Source organism: Aegilops tauschii, chromosome 2, assembly GCF_002575655.3.
Source record: "Aegilops tauschii subsp. strangulata cultivar AL8/78 chromosome 2, Aet v6.0, whole genome shotgun sequence".
Lineage (NCBI taxonomy): Eukaryota > Viridiplantae > Streptophyta > Magnoliopsida > Poales > Poaceae > Aegilops > Aegilops tauschii.
This window is the reverse complement of record NC_053036.3, coordinates 606,823,324-606,841,069: the sequence shown is the minus strand read 5'-3', so window position 1 is coordinate 606,841,069 and position 17,746 is coordinate 606,823,324. Positions and strand designations below refer to the sequence as shown.

Here is a 17,746-nt window from a genome sequence, read left to right as displayed (position 1 = left end):
ATTGGTGGTCGTGGTGATGATGGTGTTTCTGGTGGAGGTGGTGAAGCTTTCGGCAATGGAGGGGGAGGGGGAGGTGGTGAAGCTTTCAGCAATGATGATGGTGATGCTTCGGCAAATGGATATCATGTTTATGCTTTGGCCAATGATGATGATGTTGCTCATTCTTCGGTCAATGTGGATGAAGATGATGATCAAGGTGCTATGGCCAGTGGTGGAGGCGACGATCTTATAACAATGATGATGTTGCTAGATTTATTTGATGTCCGGCGGTGATTTGATCATGTTTTATTTTGTTTGATTGCGCAATCGTATGATCGAACTTGCTGCCTCGTAGGTTGCGCATGATTTTGGATGTGAGCTAGTGCGACATGACTATGTTTATATAAATTTCATTCATCTATATGTCAATATTGCTGAAAATCAGGAATTGCAAAGCTCTGGGAAATTTGCGGTAGTGGAGGCCTCTGGCGCGGACCAGATCCTGTAAACTTGTCCCGCAAAAAAAATTGCGAGACGAGTTTACAACATATGTTCGGACGGAGGCCTGGTGGTACCATATTTTTTTTGCGGGCGACCCTTGTATCATATTTGCGAGGCGGGATTTTAGTGGATATCCTATAGTTACTCTAAGGGCATCTCCAACACGAACCCTCAAACCGTCCCATCGGTCGGGACCGTGTGTTTCGAACGTGTTTTCCCATCGAACGCGGTCATGTATTCGCCCGCTGGCCGGTCCGGATGTCAATTTTCCCGTCAATCGGGATTAAACCGGGAAGGGGGCTTGCGGGTGTCCGGACCGCTACCACGCACGCATTTGAAACCCCCGACCCACCCAAAAATGCTCTCGACAGAAAAACCGTCCTATGGGAAGCGGTTGTCGCACAATCACTGTCGATTAGCACCGCTCGAGAGAGAACCGACATTGATGCCGATCAGACCGACACAACGGGGCAATCAGTCAGCGCCACTTTATTGCTGATGTGACAAATGAGAAACCTTACTCGGTCCGTCGTGCTGCTTCGCCTATTTAAGCAGCCCTCCAGCGTCGTCCACATCACTCTGCAATCCTCTCCGCTCCAAACCTCTTCGATCCTCTCTGCCTTGGCGCCGGCGACGGCTCTACCTTTCCCATCATGTTGATGTCCTAATTCTCCGTGACAGCAGGCGGCAACAGCGGCTCCGAATCTCCATCGGGATCATGGCGCCGCTGCCCTCGCTCTGTGTGGCCTTCGGGCTCCATGGCTGTCGGCTCCTCCGACAAGGACAATCTCCTCCAGTGACGAGGAGTAGCGGTCGCTGCTGCTGAAGCCACTCCTCCTCACGGAGGCGGTGACAACAAACAAGGAGTTCCATCGGCAGATGGACCTAATGATTGAGCGGTCCCTGCGCTACTGTGGTCCAGCGCCGCCCTCACCGCCAGCGGCCATCGCGAAGGAGGAGCCGCCCTCCCAGCCACGCTACCGTGTCAAGCAGGAGGCAACGACGCCTCGTCACTGCGGTGTTAAGGCAGAGCCGGCCTCCCCCCATGCAACCGCGGCATCCAAATCGGGCGCACATGAAGGAGGAGCCGCACTCCTTGCCACCACACAAACGGTACGTCCGGATCGACAGGTCGGCGTCGCCGCCCCGCCGCAACTGGCGCGGCCACATCGGCAAGGAGGAACCGCTGCCCGCGATCGCAAAGGCATGCGGGCGCATCCTCCACTACCTCGGATGAGGCGGCAGTGGCAGCTCCATGTCTTCGCAGGCCAATTGTTTCGACCAAGGAGAAGACGGTAAGGTAGGCATCACGTTAGGAGTGGCGCAACGTGGCCTGCCACTCCGCGTTCGCCAAGTCAGACATGGCACCGGCCTGTGTCTTCAACAACCCCAACCTAGCTGCGGCCTGGGTCCTTGACCGCTCTGTCACCAACGCAGAGATGACCACAAGGCGCCGCCCACGCCTTGACGGGAATCTCACCAAGGTCGGCGAAGAATGGTCGCTTTAGCGACACCTCTGCCAGTGCCGGCAGGGGCATGCTCACTTAGCGTCCTAGTTTTTTTAGTTCGAGTTAAACTGACAAATAATCACATGTTCTATATAAATTATGTCCGAACATTAATCAATTCCGTCATGTTTGCTGAAATTCATCGGGTTTATTAAATTAGTGTTGAAATGTATGCAGATACGATTGAATAGCCGACTCCCATATCAGACTATCGGTCCCCGGAGACGGATTTCATCGATCCGCAGACAGATACGATGTCCGGATTGGGAGTCGGCGTTGGAGCGTAACAAAACAGATGTGCTAGGACCAAATCGACACCATGACCCAAACGACATAATCAATGGAGAGCTGAACGCCGTCGCACGTACGCAACTCTGGTATGTATCCACCGCCACCGCCGACACTTAAACCCACCGTCGATCACGGCCTCACGGCGATCTTTCTACAATCTCTGATGAGGCAGCTTTCTTGGGCATCCTGTAGCAATTTTGTCATCTCAAGGGCCCAGCCACGAACCCCTTTTCCTTTTTGCTAGGGACACCCAGCCTCTGCCCCCACAGAAAAAGCTGAAGACGATAGCTTTGTGTCCTTGTCCTCACACAGTCACCTGACTCACCACCCCCTTCCTCCCTCCATCCATACCATAGGATGCCTCCACAGAGTCACAGGTGACACAGCCAGCAGCACAACAGTCCCTTCTTGGTAAGCGGCGGCAGAGCCACTGCCACTCACTCACTGGAACGAAGGTCAGTTCTCAGTTCTTGCAATCTCTCTCTCTCTCTCTCTTTTATTATCGGTTCTATCTATCCATGCCGCCCTTGTCCTTTGGGTGTATGTGTTTCTCAATCCATGTTTGGTAGTTGGGAAAACGATGGGGATATTGATCTATCTGGAGCGGAGCTAGCTAGGGGGTTATGGTGGTTTGGAGGTACCGGGGGGATCGATGGCGATGGGTTTGGCTCCGCTGCTTCACTGCACTTGCTAATTATTGCTAGTTGCTTGCATGCGCAGAGGTTTTCTGGCTGGCTGCTGCGCCGATTCCTCTCCTGCTTCCAAGCACAAGCAATTCTTGTGTGGATATTTCTAGTGAAGATTCTTTCTTTCTCATCCTTCCCAGGCTGTTCTTTGTCTGGGGGCTCCTCGATTTGGTGTAGCCAATCTGCAGAAGGAGGTGCACAAAGAGAGTGTCAGTTTGGTCCTGATTCACAGTTTGCATAGCAGCTTCATTAATTGGTTATAAAAGGCTTGGTTGTGGTTGCTGAAAAGAGTACTTGCGTTAGGCGCCATCCTTATCAATGGATGTGCCTGTGTTGTGTATTACCAGCAATTCTGTCGAGACAGAGGAGGAGCACTTCTCTTTCTCTATATGCTATTTTTTGCAATACTTTTACCAATTTTGACTTCCGGGACGGCGTAATTAGCTTACTTAATTTGATAGATGTTCTATGTACCTACCAGTGTTAAACGGCTTCACTGGTGGGTTGCTCTCACAGTTGTGGATCGATGCAATGCTAGTGGAAGGTCACCCACTTGGCTTCTGGAAGAAGCTTACCATATGATGGCTAATTTTGTACTCTCTCTCTTTTGGAAGGAAATATAGTACATTTGGTTAACGATATAACCTTTTGGAGCAAGTGGTAGGTGCACTGGGGTTACAAGTTAGAACTGAGCAAACACCTCAATGTACCCTGTGGTTGCTTTTTAGTTATGTGTCGCTTTGTGCGCTACTAAAAGTAAAGGACATTGCAGCTGGCAGAAGTAGAAATTGTTAATCGTGCCCAGTGGATTAGGTGCCCGCAATTGCCAATTTTGTAGACACCAACATGATACTGAGATGTTTACTTGATTTGTCGAAAGGATCAATTGCTAACAAAGTGCTGAAGAATGGGAATTTGCTGGGGGGAACAAAACTTGGTATCATATTGTACAGTTTCTAGGAACAACTTTGCAAAGTTGAACCAAATATACATTTTATGATTCTTTTCCCCAAAGTATATTGTATGAATATTAATATAAAAATGCACCACTAATGTTGCATCTACTTCTAATCTCTAGGGAATCTTGTGTATCATTGATTACTGGTAAAAAGTGAGAGCATCTATCTATGGATCATAAAACATGGCTTTGGAGAAAGAAGGCATCAGAAAGGACTGTTTTGGTAAAGAATAAACCCAATATATCAGATAAGGAACATGAGGTATATCATCTACAGCTCTACACATTTTTTTTTATGTTTATTCAGTACTTGCTAATTAACTCATAAATGCTCAAGGAGAAGATTGCGCGGCTAGAGAGATCACTGCAAGGCTTAAATGAACAACTTTCATTTGCTCATGCTGAATGCTTCGAGAAGGATGCTATTTTATCCAAGCAAGCAAAAGTAGCTGAAGAAGCCATACTAGGTACCACTCCATTCATCACTCTCATTCCAGTACAAGTTCCTGGTCATAAGTAGTTGGACATATGATTTATCTCATCCTAGAAGTATAAATGCCACATGCACGTATGCATATATGTCGGCTATTATTTTCTGACCAACCCCTTTGTGACTACGAATGTTCCAGGCTGGGAGAAAGCAGAGGCTGAAGCTATAGCTATCAAGACAGAACTTGATGATACTCTGCATCAGAAAGCCATGGTTGAGCAAAGGATTTGTCAGCTTGATGAGGCTCTAAATGTTGCAGCGGAAGAGAGGGAGTTATTGATAAAGGACACTGCTCAAATAATTTCTTGTGAGAAGGATAAAGTTTGGAATCTAGAACAAAATGTCGCGGAGAAGGAGAACATAATTGCTAGCTTGGACGATGAGTACAGCAGACTATCTGAAATCCTCTCAGTAAAAGAGAAAATCATCTTAGATCTAACTGAATCAAATGCAGTCAAAGAGTCAGACTTGAAGGACCTTGCGGCAAAACTAGAGTCGACAGAGAGATCAAATTCTTCTCTTAGATATGAGGTTTGCATGCTGCAGAAGCAACTTGATATTCGTAGTGAGGAAAGGAAGTGTAACCTCAAATCTGCTGATGCTTCACACAAACAGCATCTTGAAAACGTAAGGAAGATTACTAAGCTAGAAGAAGAATGCAAGAGATTGCGCTCAATGGTACGTAAAAGGCTACCAGGACCAGCTGCCGTTGCTAGAATGAGAAGTGAAGTTGAAACACTGGGCAGCAGTACAACACACATAAGGACGGGAAAGTTGAATTCTTCGCCATCCTTCAATTCATATGATCAGATACAGAACTCTTCCAATGCATCGCATGTAAGTCCTTCATTGCTTGCAAGGCTACACGTGACGGAAGATGAAAATAAGGCCATGAAGGAATCTCTTTCTAGAAAGGATGGTGAACTTCAGCTTTCCCGTACTATGCTTGCTCGCACAACCTCTAAGCTTTCCCAAGTTGAAGCTCAACTCGAAGACTTATCAGGTGATCGAGCTACCACAGAACTGGCAAAAAGAAGTCCTACAGTGATTGAAAATCCTCTTTCATCTATCTCCGAGGGTGGTCGCAATGAAGATAATGTCAGCTGTTCAGGTTCATGGGCGTCAGCCTTGATTTCTGAACTTGAACATTTCAAGAATGGGAAGCTGACTACACCTTCTTGTAAGAGCACAAGAATGTCAGACTTAAGTTTCATGGATGACTTTGAAGAAATAGAAAGGCTAGCAATGGTATGTGATGATAAGCCTTCAAAATCATATGATGTAAAGAGAGAGGCAACAGAATCAGCAGGTAAAGAGCTGGTTCCAGTTGATGGTCTCAGTGAAACAACTAATCAAGTTCACCCGCACAAGACTGAGAAGGGACTCCTGAAGTTAATTGAACTTGTCGAGGGAGTTATCCAGAGATCGTCAAAGGATTACAGTAGCAACCTTGTGCAATCTGGTGGCAACATGGGTGATCAATCTACGCTGATAACTGGTTATTTTGCTCATGCATTCTTATGGAAAACATCAGAACTCACTTGTGTACTGCGACACTTCATTGTTGTATGCAATGAGCTTCTGTATGGGAATACTGATGTCGAAAGATTTGTTCTTGAAGTGAGCCTCACACTAGACTGGATACTGAACCACTGCTTTTCACTGCAAGATGTATCAGAGATGAGGGAAACTATCATAAAGCATTTGCATTTAGATAGCACTGATGTGCATGAAGCTGTTGCAGCCAAACAAATAGGAGTCCAAGCCACAAATGGCATAGATGAACCCGGCACTCCAAACAGCGTGCAGATGTCACTAGTTTCTGCATCAAGCCCCATGGATATTGGACTTAAAGCTGATAATGACACAGACAGTATAAGGAATGGAGTCTCATTCTCTTTCCATGCACCGGAAGTAAAATCTTCAAGTTTGCGAGCAGAACTTAATGCATTGAAAGAAACAGGAAATCTGGTAACACATGGTGTTGATGGTAAATCAACAGTGAGTGAACTTGACAAACACAAATCCATCGCTAACTCTGAGGTAAACAAGGGCAGTCTACAGGGAAGCAGTCACTCTACTGAAGAAGACCCAAAATGTGTTTCTGGGAATAAAGATAAAAATCTACACACGGTAAGATCCACGCTATATAATTTGTTGAATTCTGTGGTTTTAAAGATTGGTTAGCTCTTTTTTAGGAGAAAGAAAATACACATTCGAATTTACAGTCTTAAGCAAGAAATTTGCTCCATATTGATGCTGTCCTTTCTCCATTATGTATACATGTATCAGTTTTTCCATTTGCGAAGCCATATAGCATTTTTTTATTCTTGTAGCAACCCGAGTTGCATACAACCTGAAATGTAACTTCGGTAAAAAGAAAAGCAAACTAATTTTTAAAATAGGAAATAAGTAATTTTATGTCCATTATTTATATTACAAATTTGTGATCATATATGATTGCAAAATACCACCTTGACCGCCCTTGTTGTGAGACCACTGGAAAGAATTGAACATGTTTTCAGATCCATTCAATAAATTTACTTGTTTCTTTAGTACACCCTGCTTTGAAGGGCTCTTTAGTCCATGAGTTATCACCTTCATTTGGACAGTTTACCAGTAAATAAGTTTTTTAAGTTAACATTTAACCCCCTTGTTCACACAGCAGCTGGAGATCTCGACAGCATCAGAGAAGCTCATCGAGTGTCAGGAGACAATCCTAAACCTGGGAAAGCAACTGAAAGCACTTTCATCGCCAAAGGATGCCACCTCGGTTCGTCCAGAGCGAAAACCTCGGTCTAAGTCACTGAATGAGATGCTAGCCGTCGATGATGGGGGATTCTATGACCTCAGCTCCCCGAAGACCAAGGAGATTATATGCTCAGAAATAAGGCCACCACATGAAAGAAAACTTTCTGCCGATGAGGGAGGTGACGATTCAGAATCGTGTTATTCTCACCCAACACCAGTGGTTCCACCCGGCAAACCTTACGGTGTGAGCGGAACCTGCAAGAAAGAAGCCACTGCCAAGGCCGTATCACTAGCCGTTGTCCCAAGCAAGCACAAGGGGAACCCCAACTTGCTCAAGAGGATCCTGACAGGAAGGAGGAGGGATGCCATAATCAAGCCAAAGGTGGTCCTGAGTGCTTAGCTGACAGAGACCAAGGGGTAGCTCTATCCATGATAAATTCCATTTCCATGTGTAAATTAAGCGTGTGTCGGTTGCCTGTTGAGCTGTGTTTCTTGTCAGGTTTAGGAAGAACCATGGAGTGTGGATGCCGTGTATGTATTGCAGTATTAGTGTGCTTTGTAGCGTTGTGGCCATCATTGCCCTGTTGCTTAGGTGTATGAACTTGTGTTTGCTCTTGGATGTGGCTGATTTATGAGTAGCATGCTATTATGTGCGTCCTTTTGAGGAAGGATTCTTGTTCTGAATGCATTGACACCGACAAGGCTGATGTCTCCTGTGTGAATTTGTTCCTGAAACTGGCTAGGGGGCTAGATTGATCCCTGTGTTCTGAATGTCTTGACACTAACAAGGTTGCTGTCTCCTGTGTGATTTTGTCCCTGAAACTGGCGAAGTGGCCAGATCTCATGTAGTAGTAGTACATATACTCGGTGTGTCGGGGCAGGAATTATGGGTTTCAGACTTAACATGGTAGTAGGTGTGAGCAGCATCACAAAATTGGAGTCAAATGGACGCAGCATGCCAAGTGAAATTAGTATGTTCAGTCCGACGGGAGTGTGAGAATGCAGACTGACCTCCTTCCGCGCAAACTCGGATTCACCAGACCGGTGCGCGCCGCCGCGATTGCTTCCTCGGGAGCCCTTCCGCGAGGAGTGGTGGAGTCGTGGAGATGGAGCCAGCCGCTGACACGGCCAAGCGCTCCGGCGCGGCGAGTTCAGCTTCAGCCATCGTGGACGGCCGCTCGCGCGTGGCTTCGACGACGAGCGTGTCCGGCCGGGGTGGCGAGAGAGGACGGGCGAGAACGGAGGAGAAACGGTTTACGGTGGGAAGGGGAGAGGGGAGGCCGGGTGAGGCGTGCGCGAGGGCCGTGGAACTCCGGCGACGACGGTGGGGGTGCGTGTTTTTTTTTTTTTTGAGCTTTTTTCTTTTTCTTTTTTTGTGAATGGTGAATCGGCAGCAACGAGGAGAGCCCGAGAGAGACGGCCCCGTGCGAGTCTTTTTCCTCTTTTTTTTTGAAGCGAGGTTCGGCTAGAGGAGAGCCCATTTTGCCAAAAATAATAATCATTCAAAATATACTTAAAAGTTTCAAAAAATATCAATCTTTATACAAATACATATGCATGTTCGTCAAGTATGTAAAAAGGTACATCAGGTAATTAGATTATTTGCATGCTACACAAAACAGATAAATATCTGGCTCAAAAACAACAAAGATCAAGCCCATTTTAATGTGTGTATTTATCTTTTTTGTATACATTACATGTGAACATATATGTCCATGAATTTTTACATGTGTATACTACAAATATATATCTATGTATATACTTTTTTAAAGATTTTTTTCAATATGAGAAAATAGTAATTTTGCTGAAGTAAAGAGCTCTATGGAGCTCAGCCTCTGCAATGCTTTTTCATCGGCTAGAATTTTGACCGACCCGCGACAAGTAAGCCCGGGGGAACAACTAATTAGGGGGTATGTGTTGAAAAAAACATCTAATTAGTGGGTATTTTTTGTAGGGCTTTCGCAAAGGTCATTTTCTTGGGCTTGGAAGTGCTCCACGTGGTGTGTCTAACCGTTACCATGTGTCGCACGCTGGCGCATCTTCGGGGTATCATTTTTTTTGCACACATTTTTGGGTTTTATTTGATTTTTTTGGCTTTTTGATTTTTGCTCGGTTTCTCTAAGTTTTGATTTTTTTTAAAGCAGAGCTTTACCACAAGAAGCATAACCATGCTTTCTGAAAAGGAAAAAAGCACATTCTATGTTTTCACGAGAAGCATAACTGTGCTTCCTGAAAAGCGAAAACAAAAGACAATGTGCTTTAGCAAGAGGCCTCGTCTGTACTTCCACGAGAAGCATAGTTGTGTTTTCTGAAATGAAAAAAATTATAGTTTGTGCTTTCGTGAGAAGCACAGCCGTGCTTCCATTTTTTATATGAAAAAGCACAATTGTGCTTTCGAGATCCAGCCCCTCCCCCCGTTTTAGGTCTTCTTTTTCATTTTGTTTTTTGGTTTTTGTTTATTGGTTTCTGGTTTTTCTACTCTCGACTTTTTTCTAGGTTTTTCATGAAATAAGTTCGTCGAAACCTACTGACATGGAATCTAGTTTCAAAGATCTCGACGCGGGAAATCCAATGATGAAAGCGGTTTCATGATTTGGACACACGTTCAATAAATAAATTGAAAAATTGAATCTGAAAAAGGAAATACGACAAGTGACGCACATGTAGTACGCCATTTGTCAGCACCGGAGAATGTTGGAGGGACCTTTACAGGGTACTCCTAATTAGTGATTTCAGTCTTTTAGATGGCGAGTCCTAGTTCAAGCTAGCCTAGTAAAAAACTAAAAATGGACCTAGTTTGCAAGGGAGCAACTAACTAAAGGTAAAGCCCATGGAGGCGTTCCGCAGTGGGCCTCCTATTCCCCATTCTACACGTGGAAGGGGAATCCTATACGGCGCATAGGGCGCTCGCGATCGAGGTAGCGCATACCCCCCTCGCAGCACGGTTGTCGTATGGGCCGGCCCATTTCCCTGTATTTTCTTTCATTTTTTTCTTCTTTTTCTTTTTTTCATTTTTTCTTTTATGTTTTCCTTTCCTCTTTTATTTTCCTTTTTTCTTCCCTACTTTTTCACATTTTCTGCGAATTTTCTTTTCAAATCCATGTTCATCAAATTCAAAATTTGTTCATCGGGATTTAAAAAATATTCATCAAAATTCAAAATTTATTCATCGTAATCGAAATTTGTTCATCATTTTCAAAAAAAAGTTCATCAATTTTTTTTATCAATTTCGAAAAATGGTCATCAAATTAAAAAAAATCATCCCTGTTTTTTCAAAAACATTGTTCATCTAACTGAAAAAATGTTGATCCTATTCAAAAATTGTTCACCATAACGTTAAAAAATGTTCACCAAATTCAAAAAAATGTTCATCAATATCCAAATTCACCAAGATTTTTTTGAAATAATGAACAATTTTCATGTTCGTACACATTATTGAAATTCAGTGTCATTTTTTGGCTTCATGAAATTTTTCAAAATTCTAATTGTTCGTGAATTTTTCGATCTATTTCGAAATATCGAATTATTTAAATAAGAAAAAACTAAAACGGGAGAAAAAAATAGGGGGCGCCGTGCTGCTCATGGGCCGGCCCAAATGGGCGCGCGAGGGCGGTTGACACTTGACAGTGGGCATTGAGCACTTTGTTTTGTGCCGAAGACGCGCGAACACTAACTGCATTTTGGAGGCGCCATTTCAATCATCTGTGACGAGTAGAAGGCAACAAGAAACGCAGGACTGGAGTGGATCCGAGACGAGAAGCCGGCCTACCCACATTCCCGGCAGTGGAAAGCCGGCGCGGTGGCCCCTGAGCAACAGAGGGTGGCCTGAGCAGCGGTGCAGGCGCCAGGCAGTGACACGACGGGACCTGCCGCCTGCGCGGTGGCCCGCGGCCGGCACCCCACGAGACGGGCACGCACACCACACAGCGCCGGCGCGGCCCACCCAACCCAATCCCCGGCCTGCGTCGTCGTTTTCCAGGCGCACGTCCACGCCGAGAGACCGGGTCGGGCCCTTCTCCGTCGGAGAAAAAAGCTCGCGGAAAAGCGGGGCGCGGCTGGCCGGACTGTGCGAGTCTCGGAAAAGAGCGACAAAAGCGACGCACCGCATTCGCATGCCATGCACCGTATACTCGCTCTCTCACTCACGCCTCCGCGGCCGGCCCCTCCGGCGTCCACTCCGGCCGATTGGACGGCCCGGGCCATGCATGGCATGCTGCGACCCCTGCGGCGTCGACTGGGACTTTTTGGTGCCTCGGTCGCCGCTTCCGATCGTCTTTTTTCGTCAGCGTGCAACGCCTTGGCCTCACGCGCCAGGCTGCATGCGGTGCAGTGCAGGGCGTCTTTTAACGGTCGGCCTCTCGGTGTCAATCAGCCCCCATCGTTTTCCCCGCACCGTACGTACCTCGCGCGAACCAACACCTGCAATGTTGCAATGCACTGTACAATGTCCCTAGTACTCCCTTGGACCTGGAGCTGGAGGAGGCCACGTACAGAGTGGCCGGGCTGCAGGTGAAATAATGTAACCACAGTAACGTACGAGAAACTTTTCTTATACTATATAGACACATTGTATTATGTCTTTCAGGCACAGTGCCATACAAAGCGAGAGCTCCGACGTACGTACGGTCTGATCATGCATATATGCAACTCTACTCAATATCATTGGCATACCAAGCATGTCTCTCGCGCTATCATGACCGTGATGTCACTCGACAAGTGCTCTCGTAGATGTTTAAAGCAAAGCAACGTATAAAGCCTGGCGCCGAAGCCTTGCTCAGAGGCTCAGGTCTCGGTATAATTGCCGCAGAAAGCCTGAATGAACTGCCGTAGCCTACACGCATATGTATACAGAATGATTTGGAATGCTGGAAATAGTATCATGCATGCCCCAAACTCACAGTTTTGTGATATATATTATCTGCAGTTTCTGCTGAAAAAAAGTTGTAACAGACACAGCCTCGTTCTTATAAGAAGTAAATAAATGTAGTGGTAGTAGTACATGATTTCATTCATGGTTAGTTGCAGCAAGCACTTAATTTATTTCCCAGACCACCACTTTGTTGATATTTCAGCTCTGGTTGGTGTAGATTTGAACTCTTATCTCCACTTGTGTGAAAGCATGCTACTATCGACAGGATGACTCATGTGACCCGGTCTAACCAGACATACTAATGTGAACCCTAACAAATCTTCACAAAAGTTAGATACTACATAAGAGTAAGATCGTACCACATCGACTGTTCTTGTAACACGCGACCTGATTACACACACTTGCTTCCACGTGTTGGTAAAGCTCATGAATCATAATGAAAATCTAATTGATTGAAGTTTACATATTGCCTTGGTCTTCTATGGTGATTACTGGCTTTATTAGATGTAGTAATCATGACAAGAACCTAATAATGATCAAGCTCTTAACTCTAATAAACGCAAGTGAAGGAAAACTTTTTTTTTTTTGCGGAAGCCAGTTCCTCCCATCTGAATGCTACACACTCCACTAGTAGGAAACTGATCACGCCACAACTATGCATGCTTTAATTAGGCAACCCAAACGTACAAACACACGCAAAAATCAGAAGTTTTCCCAATGAAAACCGGCTCCATCCAGGCATATCCATGCATGCATGCAAGACGGAGTGTATGCACAAGCACGTACGACGAAGTCAACAACTACGCAGCTTTCCCCTGTGGACGCAACGGGAAGAGCTCCAGGGTGACGTTATCCGTGCAGCCGTCGGGGGCGGCCACCTCCGCCGCCGCGTCGCCATGGCCGGCACTCCATTTCATGCACCGCCGTTTGCAGCTGTTCGTCGCCTCATCGCAATCTTCCTTCTTATCACCGGCTCCATCCTCCAAAGAGACAAACACATTGTAGCTGTAAATATCGACAGATAGCTCCGTGTAGGTGGTAGTAATTACTAACTAGTAGTAACTATTAGTTGCACCGTGTAGTTCTCGCTTAATTAGGTACCTTGGTCGCCGTTGCAGGCAGGGAGGAAGAGTCGAGGGTGCTGAGGGTGAGGAGGGCGGCGCGCTTCTGCTTCTGCCGCTCCCGTGCCTTGTGGTTCTGGAACCAGTAGAAGACGTTCTTGCCTTCGATCCGGCCGTGCCGGCCGAGCTCCTCCGTGATGCGCTCGATCTGGGCCGAGTTCGGGGTGCGCATCCCGCCGCGGTACAGAGCCTCCAGCACCTTGATCTGCTCCGCCGACGGGTTCCACCGCGTCGTCCCTCCCACCGGCACTTGCACCTGCATATTTATTTTCAATGTCACTTCTCAGTGGCATTTCACACGGACATGCACAGCTAGCTAGCTACTTAACTACCACTTCACTAGACAGAGCTAGAGGTAAGTGCGTACTGTATGGTTTCTGACGGTGCAGCTGAGCAGCTTGGTGGCGTTCCTGACGCGGCCGAGGACGTCGGGCGGCGCGACGAGCTTCTTCGGCTGGTCCGGGAGGGAGATCTTGGGCGCCAGCGGCCGGAGGCATTGGAAGGCGCCGAAAGGGAACAAGGCCGAGGGAGGAGAGGTGGACGGTGCAGTAGCCGGAGACGGAGACGCCGAGGCCGCTTTCTCCAGGTAGGACGGCGCATGCAAATGGTGAACCCTCATGTTGGCGCACTAGTTTAGTGCAAAGTTCGTACGGGGAGTGGGACGAAGATTTGGCTCAGGGCTAGGGGGGCTAGGTGGAGATCGAGATCGAAGGGCGTCGTCCTCCCGTGGTTATATATGGGGAGACAGGCGGTAAAGGTGGCGAGGGTTTGAGTGCTAGCTTGTGCGAGATCGAGGTAACAGTGGAAAGGGTGCGCGCGAGACAGGGAATGTGGAGATTGGTGATGAAAGGCGTCAGCGTTCGTAATCATGCGAGACACGGAATGCAGGCGCTCTAGTAAAGGTGAAAACTCTCGCATGGAGCTCTCTTTTCACCTTTTCCTGCCCAAATTCACGACGTACGCTCTCGATTGACAAGCTAATACCAAAGCAACTCTGAGCCAACATGTCCAAATGTATATTTGCATTGGACGTTGTAGCTCGGCTCTTGGAGAGGGCTGCACATTGTATATATGCTTAGAAGAATAGAAAAACGGGACCGGAGGGGCAAGCACCCCTCGGCATGTTTTTATGGAAGGAGCGAGGAACATGGTAGAAATATTCGCTCCACATGAGGATTGAATCCGGCTGGCCTGGAACACAAGACAGTGTCCCTACCACTGAGCTAGCGCTCAGTACTTCTTAGAAGAATAGAGGTTGTCCAAGGGTATCTCTAGCTAAACTCCTAAAAGGGTTTAATTCTCAAAAGATTTTCTTTGATCCCTTTTTAGGAGTTATATGTTGCGCCTAGTCAAACTCTCAAAACCTTGAACTCCTCAAAAAAAATTTAGGAGAAGTATCGACCGCCACTCAAAGATGAGAAGCTAAAGCAAGTCTCAGCAAAAGATTCCCTCTCTCTCACTAGGCTGCCTCCCTCTGTTGCTCGGTTGCTTGCACGCCGACGCGCCCCCCACAACATTCCGTACCTCCGGCGACCACCCAGCAGCCCTGCCGACGTCCCGCCGCCAAATTCCAGCAAGAATTCGACAAACTTTTTTTTCTTCACTTTTTTCCCTTCGTCTTTGAAGACGGCAGCTCCTCCTCGTCGTCTCCTAGGTTGGCGGTGCTCCTCCCCATCATCCTCTGGCACAAAACAAAGCTGCAGCAAGCGGAGGAACATATAGAGGAAAAAAAATTAAAAAGCGGCAGAAGGATTAGGGTATGAACCCATTAAACGAAGAAGTGTCCAAGCCAAGACCCGTGGAGAACGAATTTTGTCTACTTTCTCGACTACTTTGTCGCATGCTTACGTCGGTGAGCGTGTATCAAATTACTTTTGCAGAGCATCTTCACAGGTCCTATATAGCTCATGGACATCATCTAGTGGCAAAAATTCACCGTTGGCCACATGGAAGGACGATAGGAAAAGGATGTGAAAGGAAGAAGAAGATAGGGATAGACTTACATGTGGGGTATAGTTCATTTGAGGAGTTAAATTTGAGAGTTCGGTTAGGTTCACGTTTCTTTAACTCCTCGAATTTGTTGAGTTAAGTTTTGAGGTGCTAAAATTTAGGAGTTCGGTTAGAGATGCCCTAACAATTAGTTGCTTGAAATATATTTACTTCCCGCCCACTTTTTGTCTAGCACTTAGATTTGCATCTGCATGTTATTGTTTTCTTTGTTTGGTATGTCTCTTGCTTTTGATGAGAGAGAGGGAGAGAAAGAGAGAGAGGTAGAGGGAGAGAGAAGGACGGCGTGATGCGGTCGACCGTTTCCAAGGTAGGCAAGGACGATGGGGCTTCGCGGGTTTGGGTGGCAGGCTTATCATTTCTACTCCCTCTTGCATTGAGAAACACCCAACCTTGAGACAGAGACACCATTGTCGGCTGCGGCGTTACTGGCAAGGTCTCAACAGGACCTCACCGGAGGCGCGGACAATGTGGCTCGCCGCTGAAGGGGACAAAGTGGATTAGCTGGTATGGAGTTAGGGGGTGATTTATAGATTGAGCTAGAGGCTAAAGATGACCATGAAACCTTGGGTTTCAACTGTATGGCTCATGAAATTGAATGAAACCAAACCTTTGTGGAACCTCACGCTTAGGTGATTCCTTTTTACACAAGTTGTAGCATATGCCTAACAGATCATGTGGTAAGTTGATCAAGAAGAAGACAACATTCTTCATAAGTAAAGGAAAATTGCATATTTGATTCCTCAACTATTCGATAAATCTAACTTTGGTTCTTAAACTCTAAAACTAGATAAACTTGACTCACAACTTCCGAAAGCCCGAACAAATTTGCTCCCTCGGCACACGACCGGAAGAGATTTGATGGATGATGTGGTTGTGGTTTCTCACAATTTAATGCTAAATATTTTTTTTATAAAAGTGAGGGCAAACCTAATTGAACAGATAGGAATTTCATTCCTGAAATCTTATGTGACTTTTTTTCCCTATGGCGCTCTTTGGCTTATAGGATTCACTTTGAAATTTTCTATAAGAATCCTTCCTTTTGTTCACATTGGAGGATTCTAAACATTTTCCAAAGCCTCATGTTTTCACTTCTTTTGAGAAGTTTAACTCCTCTCTCTCCTCAAGAAACATTTTCCTGCGAAATTCTCGTCATGCATCCGAACAACTATGTTGTACAATTCATGTGTTTTCAAATTCCTGTAGGAATGTACGGGAGATGGCATCCTATTATTCCTTTATTTTTAACATGCCTAACTGCTAACGAACAACTACAAAGCTAATTATACAAGCATGGTCACGTAGAATTAAAGCCATATGCATAGGTATTGATATCTTTGCCCTGATGTGGATATTTCATTAGTTCTGTCCGCTCATGCATAGCCGTGCTTGAGTTGATCTAGTACAAAAGCTTCTAGGTCCAAGTTACACCAACCAGTTTGAACAAAGTACAGTCTATCACACTTGGGTTGATCTTCAAGACACAAATAACCTAGATTACTTACTGTCTACTCCATCTATCTCTGCATGATGTCGCCTTCTCCTCTCAGCCCGTCTACATGATCGCACACCTTTTTACATAAACCCTGACCATAAGTAGAACCAAAACACGTCGTCACAATCTCTAAGATCGGATTGCTATCTACTACCCTTGTGTTTTTCTCAAGCTATAGCCTCATAGGCCTAGTGAGTAGACCATAAAAAACCCCTGCATATCTGCCATGAATGGAGCGTCGACACGATATGTATGATTGGAAAAGGAGCATGCAGAGGAAAGCGAGAACCACCAGGATGATGGATGCTAAGGTTGACCTCGGAGTTGGCGCCTCCGTCCATCTACCGTCGAACTCGGAACATGACACTGCACATGAACAGAGCCCCACGGAACAAAAACAGCAGTACTGAAAATATTCCTCCCCCCCTGCATGCCACTAGCCTATGTATGCTACATGAAAACACATCGCTTTCCTGAAACACACCTGCCAAAAGAGGCTCCGGCTAGGCATGGCCTGGAATTGCAACTGTACCTGCAGGTAAGTAAAGCCCATCCCTAGCTAATGATACGCGGTTACTACGCGTAGGCACACACCGCGCATGATTCTCGTGGAAAAGTTGCTGGGTGCAGCCAGGAACACGAGGTGCATGCATGCTTCCCCTGTACTCCTTTAGTTCCTAAATATTTGTCTTTCTACACATTTCAACAAGTGACTACATACGGAGCAAAATGAGTGAATCTACACTCTAAAATATGTCTACATACATCCGTATGTAGTAGTCATTTAAAATGAAATGTCTAGAAAGACAAATATTTAGGATCGGAGGGAGTAAATGACATGCATGGCTGTCTCACGAGCTAATCACTACTGATCGACATGGATGGATGGATGGAACGAACTTATCCCATGGACTGGTCAACCTGATCAGTGTCACTCAGCTACCTAGCCATGCCACACATAACACAGGTAATTAATTCACACACCATGCCATGTCGGGGCCGTCAAATCGGTCGGACTTTTACTCCCTGCTAGACAGCGATGATATAACAGTGAGTAGCGTACTGCAGACTAGCAATGCTGGAATTCGT

General features: G+C 46.1%; 2 protein-coding genes across 10 annotated transcripts; one reads left to right on the top strand and one right to left on the bottom strand.

The window, feature by feature from the left end:
- The first annotated feature begins 2,508 nt into the window (after window positions 1–2,508).
- On the top strand, window positions 2,509–7,832 carry LOC109746920 (filament-like plant protein 7). 9 transcript variants are annotated; one of them, XM_073509203.1, is made up of 5 exons: window positions 2,509–2,734; window positions 4,044–4,185; window positions 4,267–4,390; window positions 4,553–6,546; window positions 7,082–7,832. In XM_073509203.1, exons 2-5 carry the CDS (start codon window positions 4,093–4,095, stop codon window positions 7,562–7,564), a joined length of 2,694 nt encoding a protein of 897 aa, XP_073365304.1. In that variant the 5' UTR covers window positions 2,509–2,734; window positions 4,044–4,092; the 3' UTR covers window positions 7,565–7,832. The 9 variants fall into 9 exon arrangements, with proteins under 9 accessions (XP_073365304.1, XP_020161604.1, XP_020161603.1 ...); XM_020306015.4 differs by having other exon boundaries at window positions 7,079–7,832; XM_020306014.4 differs by having other exon boundaries at window positions 4,264–4,390; window positions 7,079–7,832.
- Window positions 7,833–11,798: 3,966 nt separating this feature from the next.
- Window positions 11,799–13,873, bottom strand: LOC109746931 (WUSCHEL-related homeobox 4). Its single transcript, XM_020306027.4, has 3 exons — window positions 13,523–13,873; window positions 13,136–13,411; window positions 11,799–13,014 (listed from the first exon to the last, which is right to left on the bottom strand). The coding sequence occupies exons 1-3, from the start codon at window positions 13,772–13,774 to the stop codon at window positions 12,835–12,837; spliced, it is 708 nt and encodes a 235-aa protein (XP_020161616.1). The 5' UTR covers window positions 13,775–13,873; the 3' UTR covers window positions 11,799–12,834.
- Window positions 13,874–17,746: the final 3,873 nt, after the last annotated feature.

Bases quoted from the DNA above. Each gene is read 5' to 3' on its own strand.
- LOC109746920 (XM_020306012.4), top strand. From the start codon at position 4,093: ATGGATCATAAAACATGGCTTTGGAGAAAGAAGGCATCAGAAAGGACT. The intron at 4,186-4,260 runs GTATATCATCTA...TAAATGCTCAAG, and splicing joins TATCAGATAAGGAACATGAG to GAGAAGATTGCGCGGCTAGA. The intron at 6,547-7,078 runs GTAAGATCCACG...TTGTTCACACAG, and splicing joins AAGATAAAAATCTACACACG to CAGCTGGAGATCTCGACAGC.
- LOC109746931 (XM_020306027.4), bottom strand. From the start codon at position 13,774: ATGAGGGTTCACCATTTGCATGCGCCGTCCTACCTGGAGAAAGCGGCC. The intron at 13,412-13,522 runs GTACGCACTTAC...ATAAATATGCAG, and splicing joins GCACCGTCAGAAACCATACA to GTGCAAGTGCCGGTGGGAGG. The intron at 13,015-13,135 runs GTACCTAATTAA...GTCTCTTTGGAG, and splicing joins TGCCTGCAACGGCGACCAAG to GATGGAGCCGGTGATAAGAA.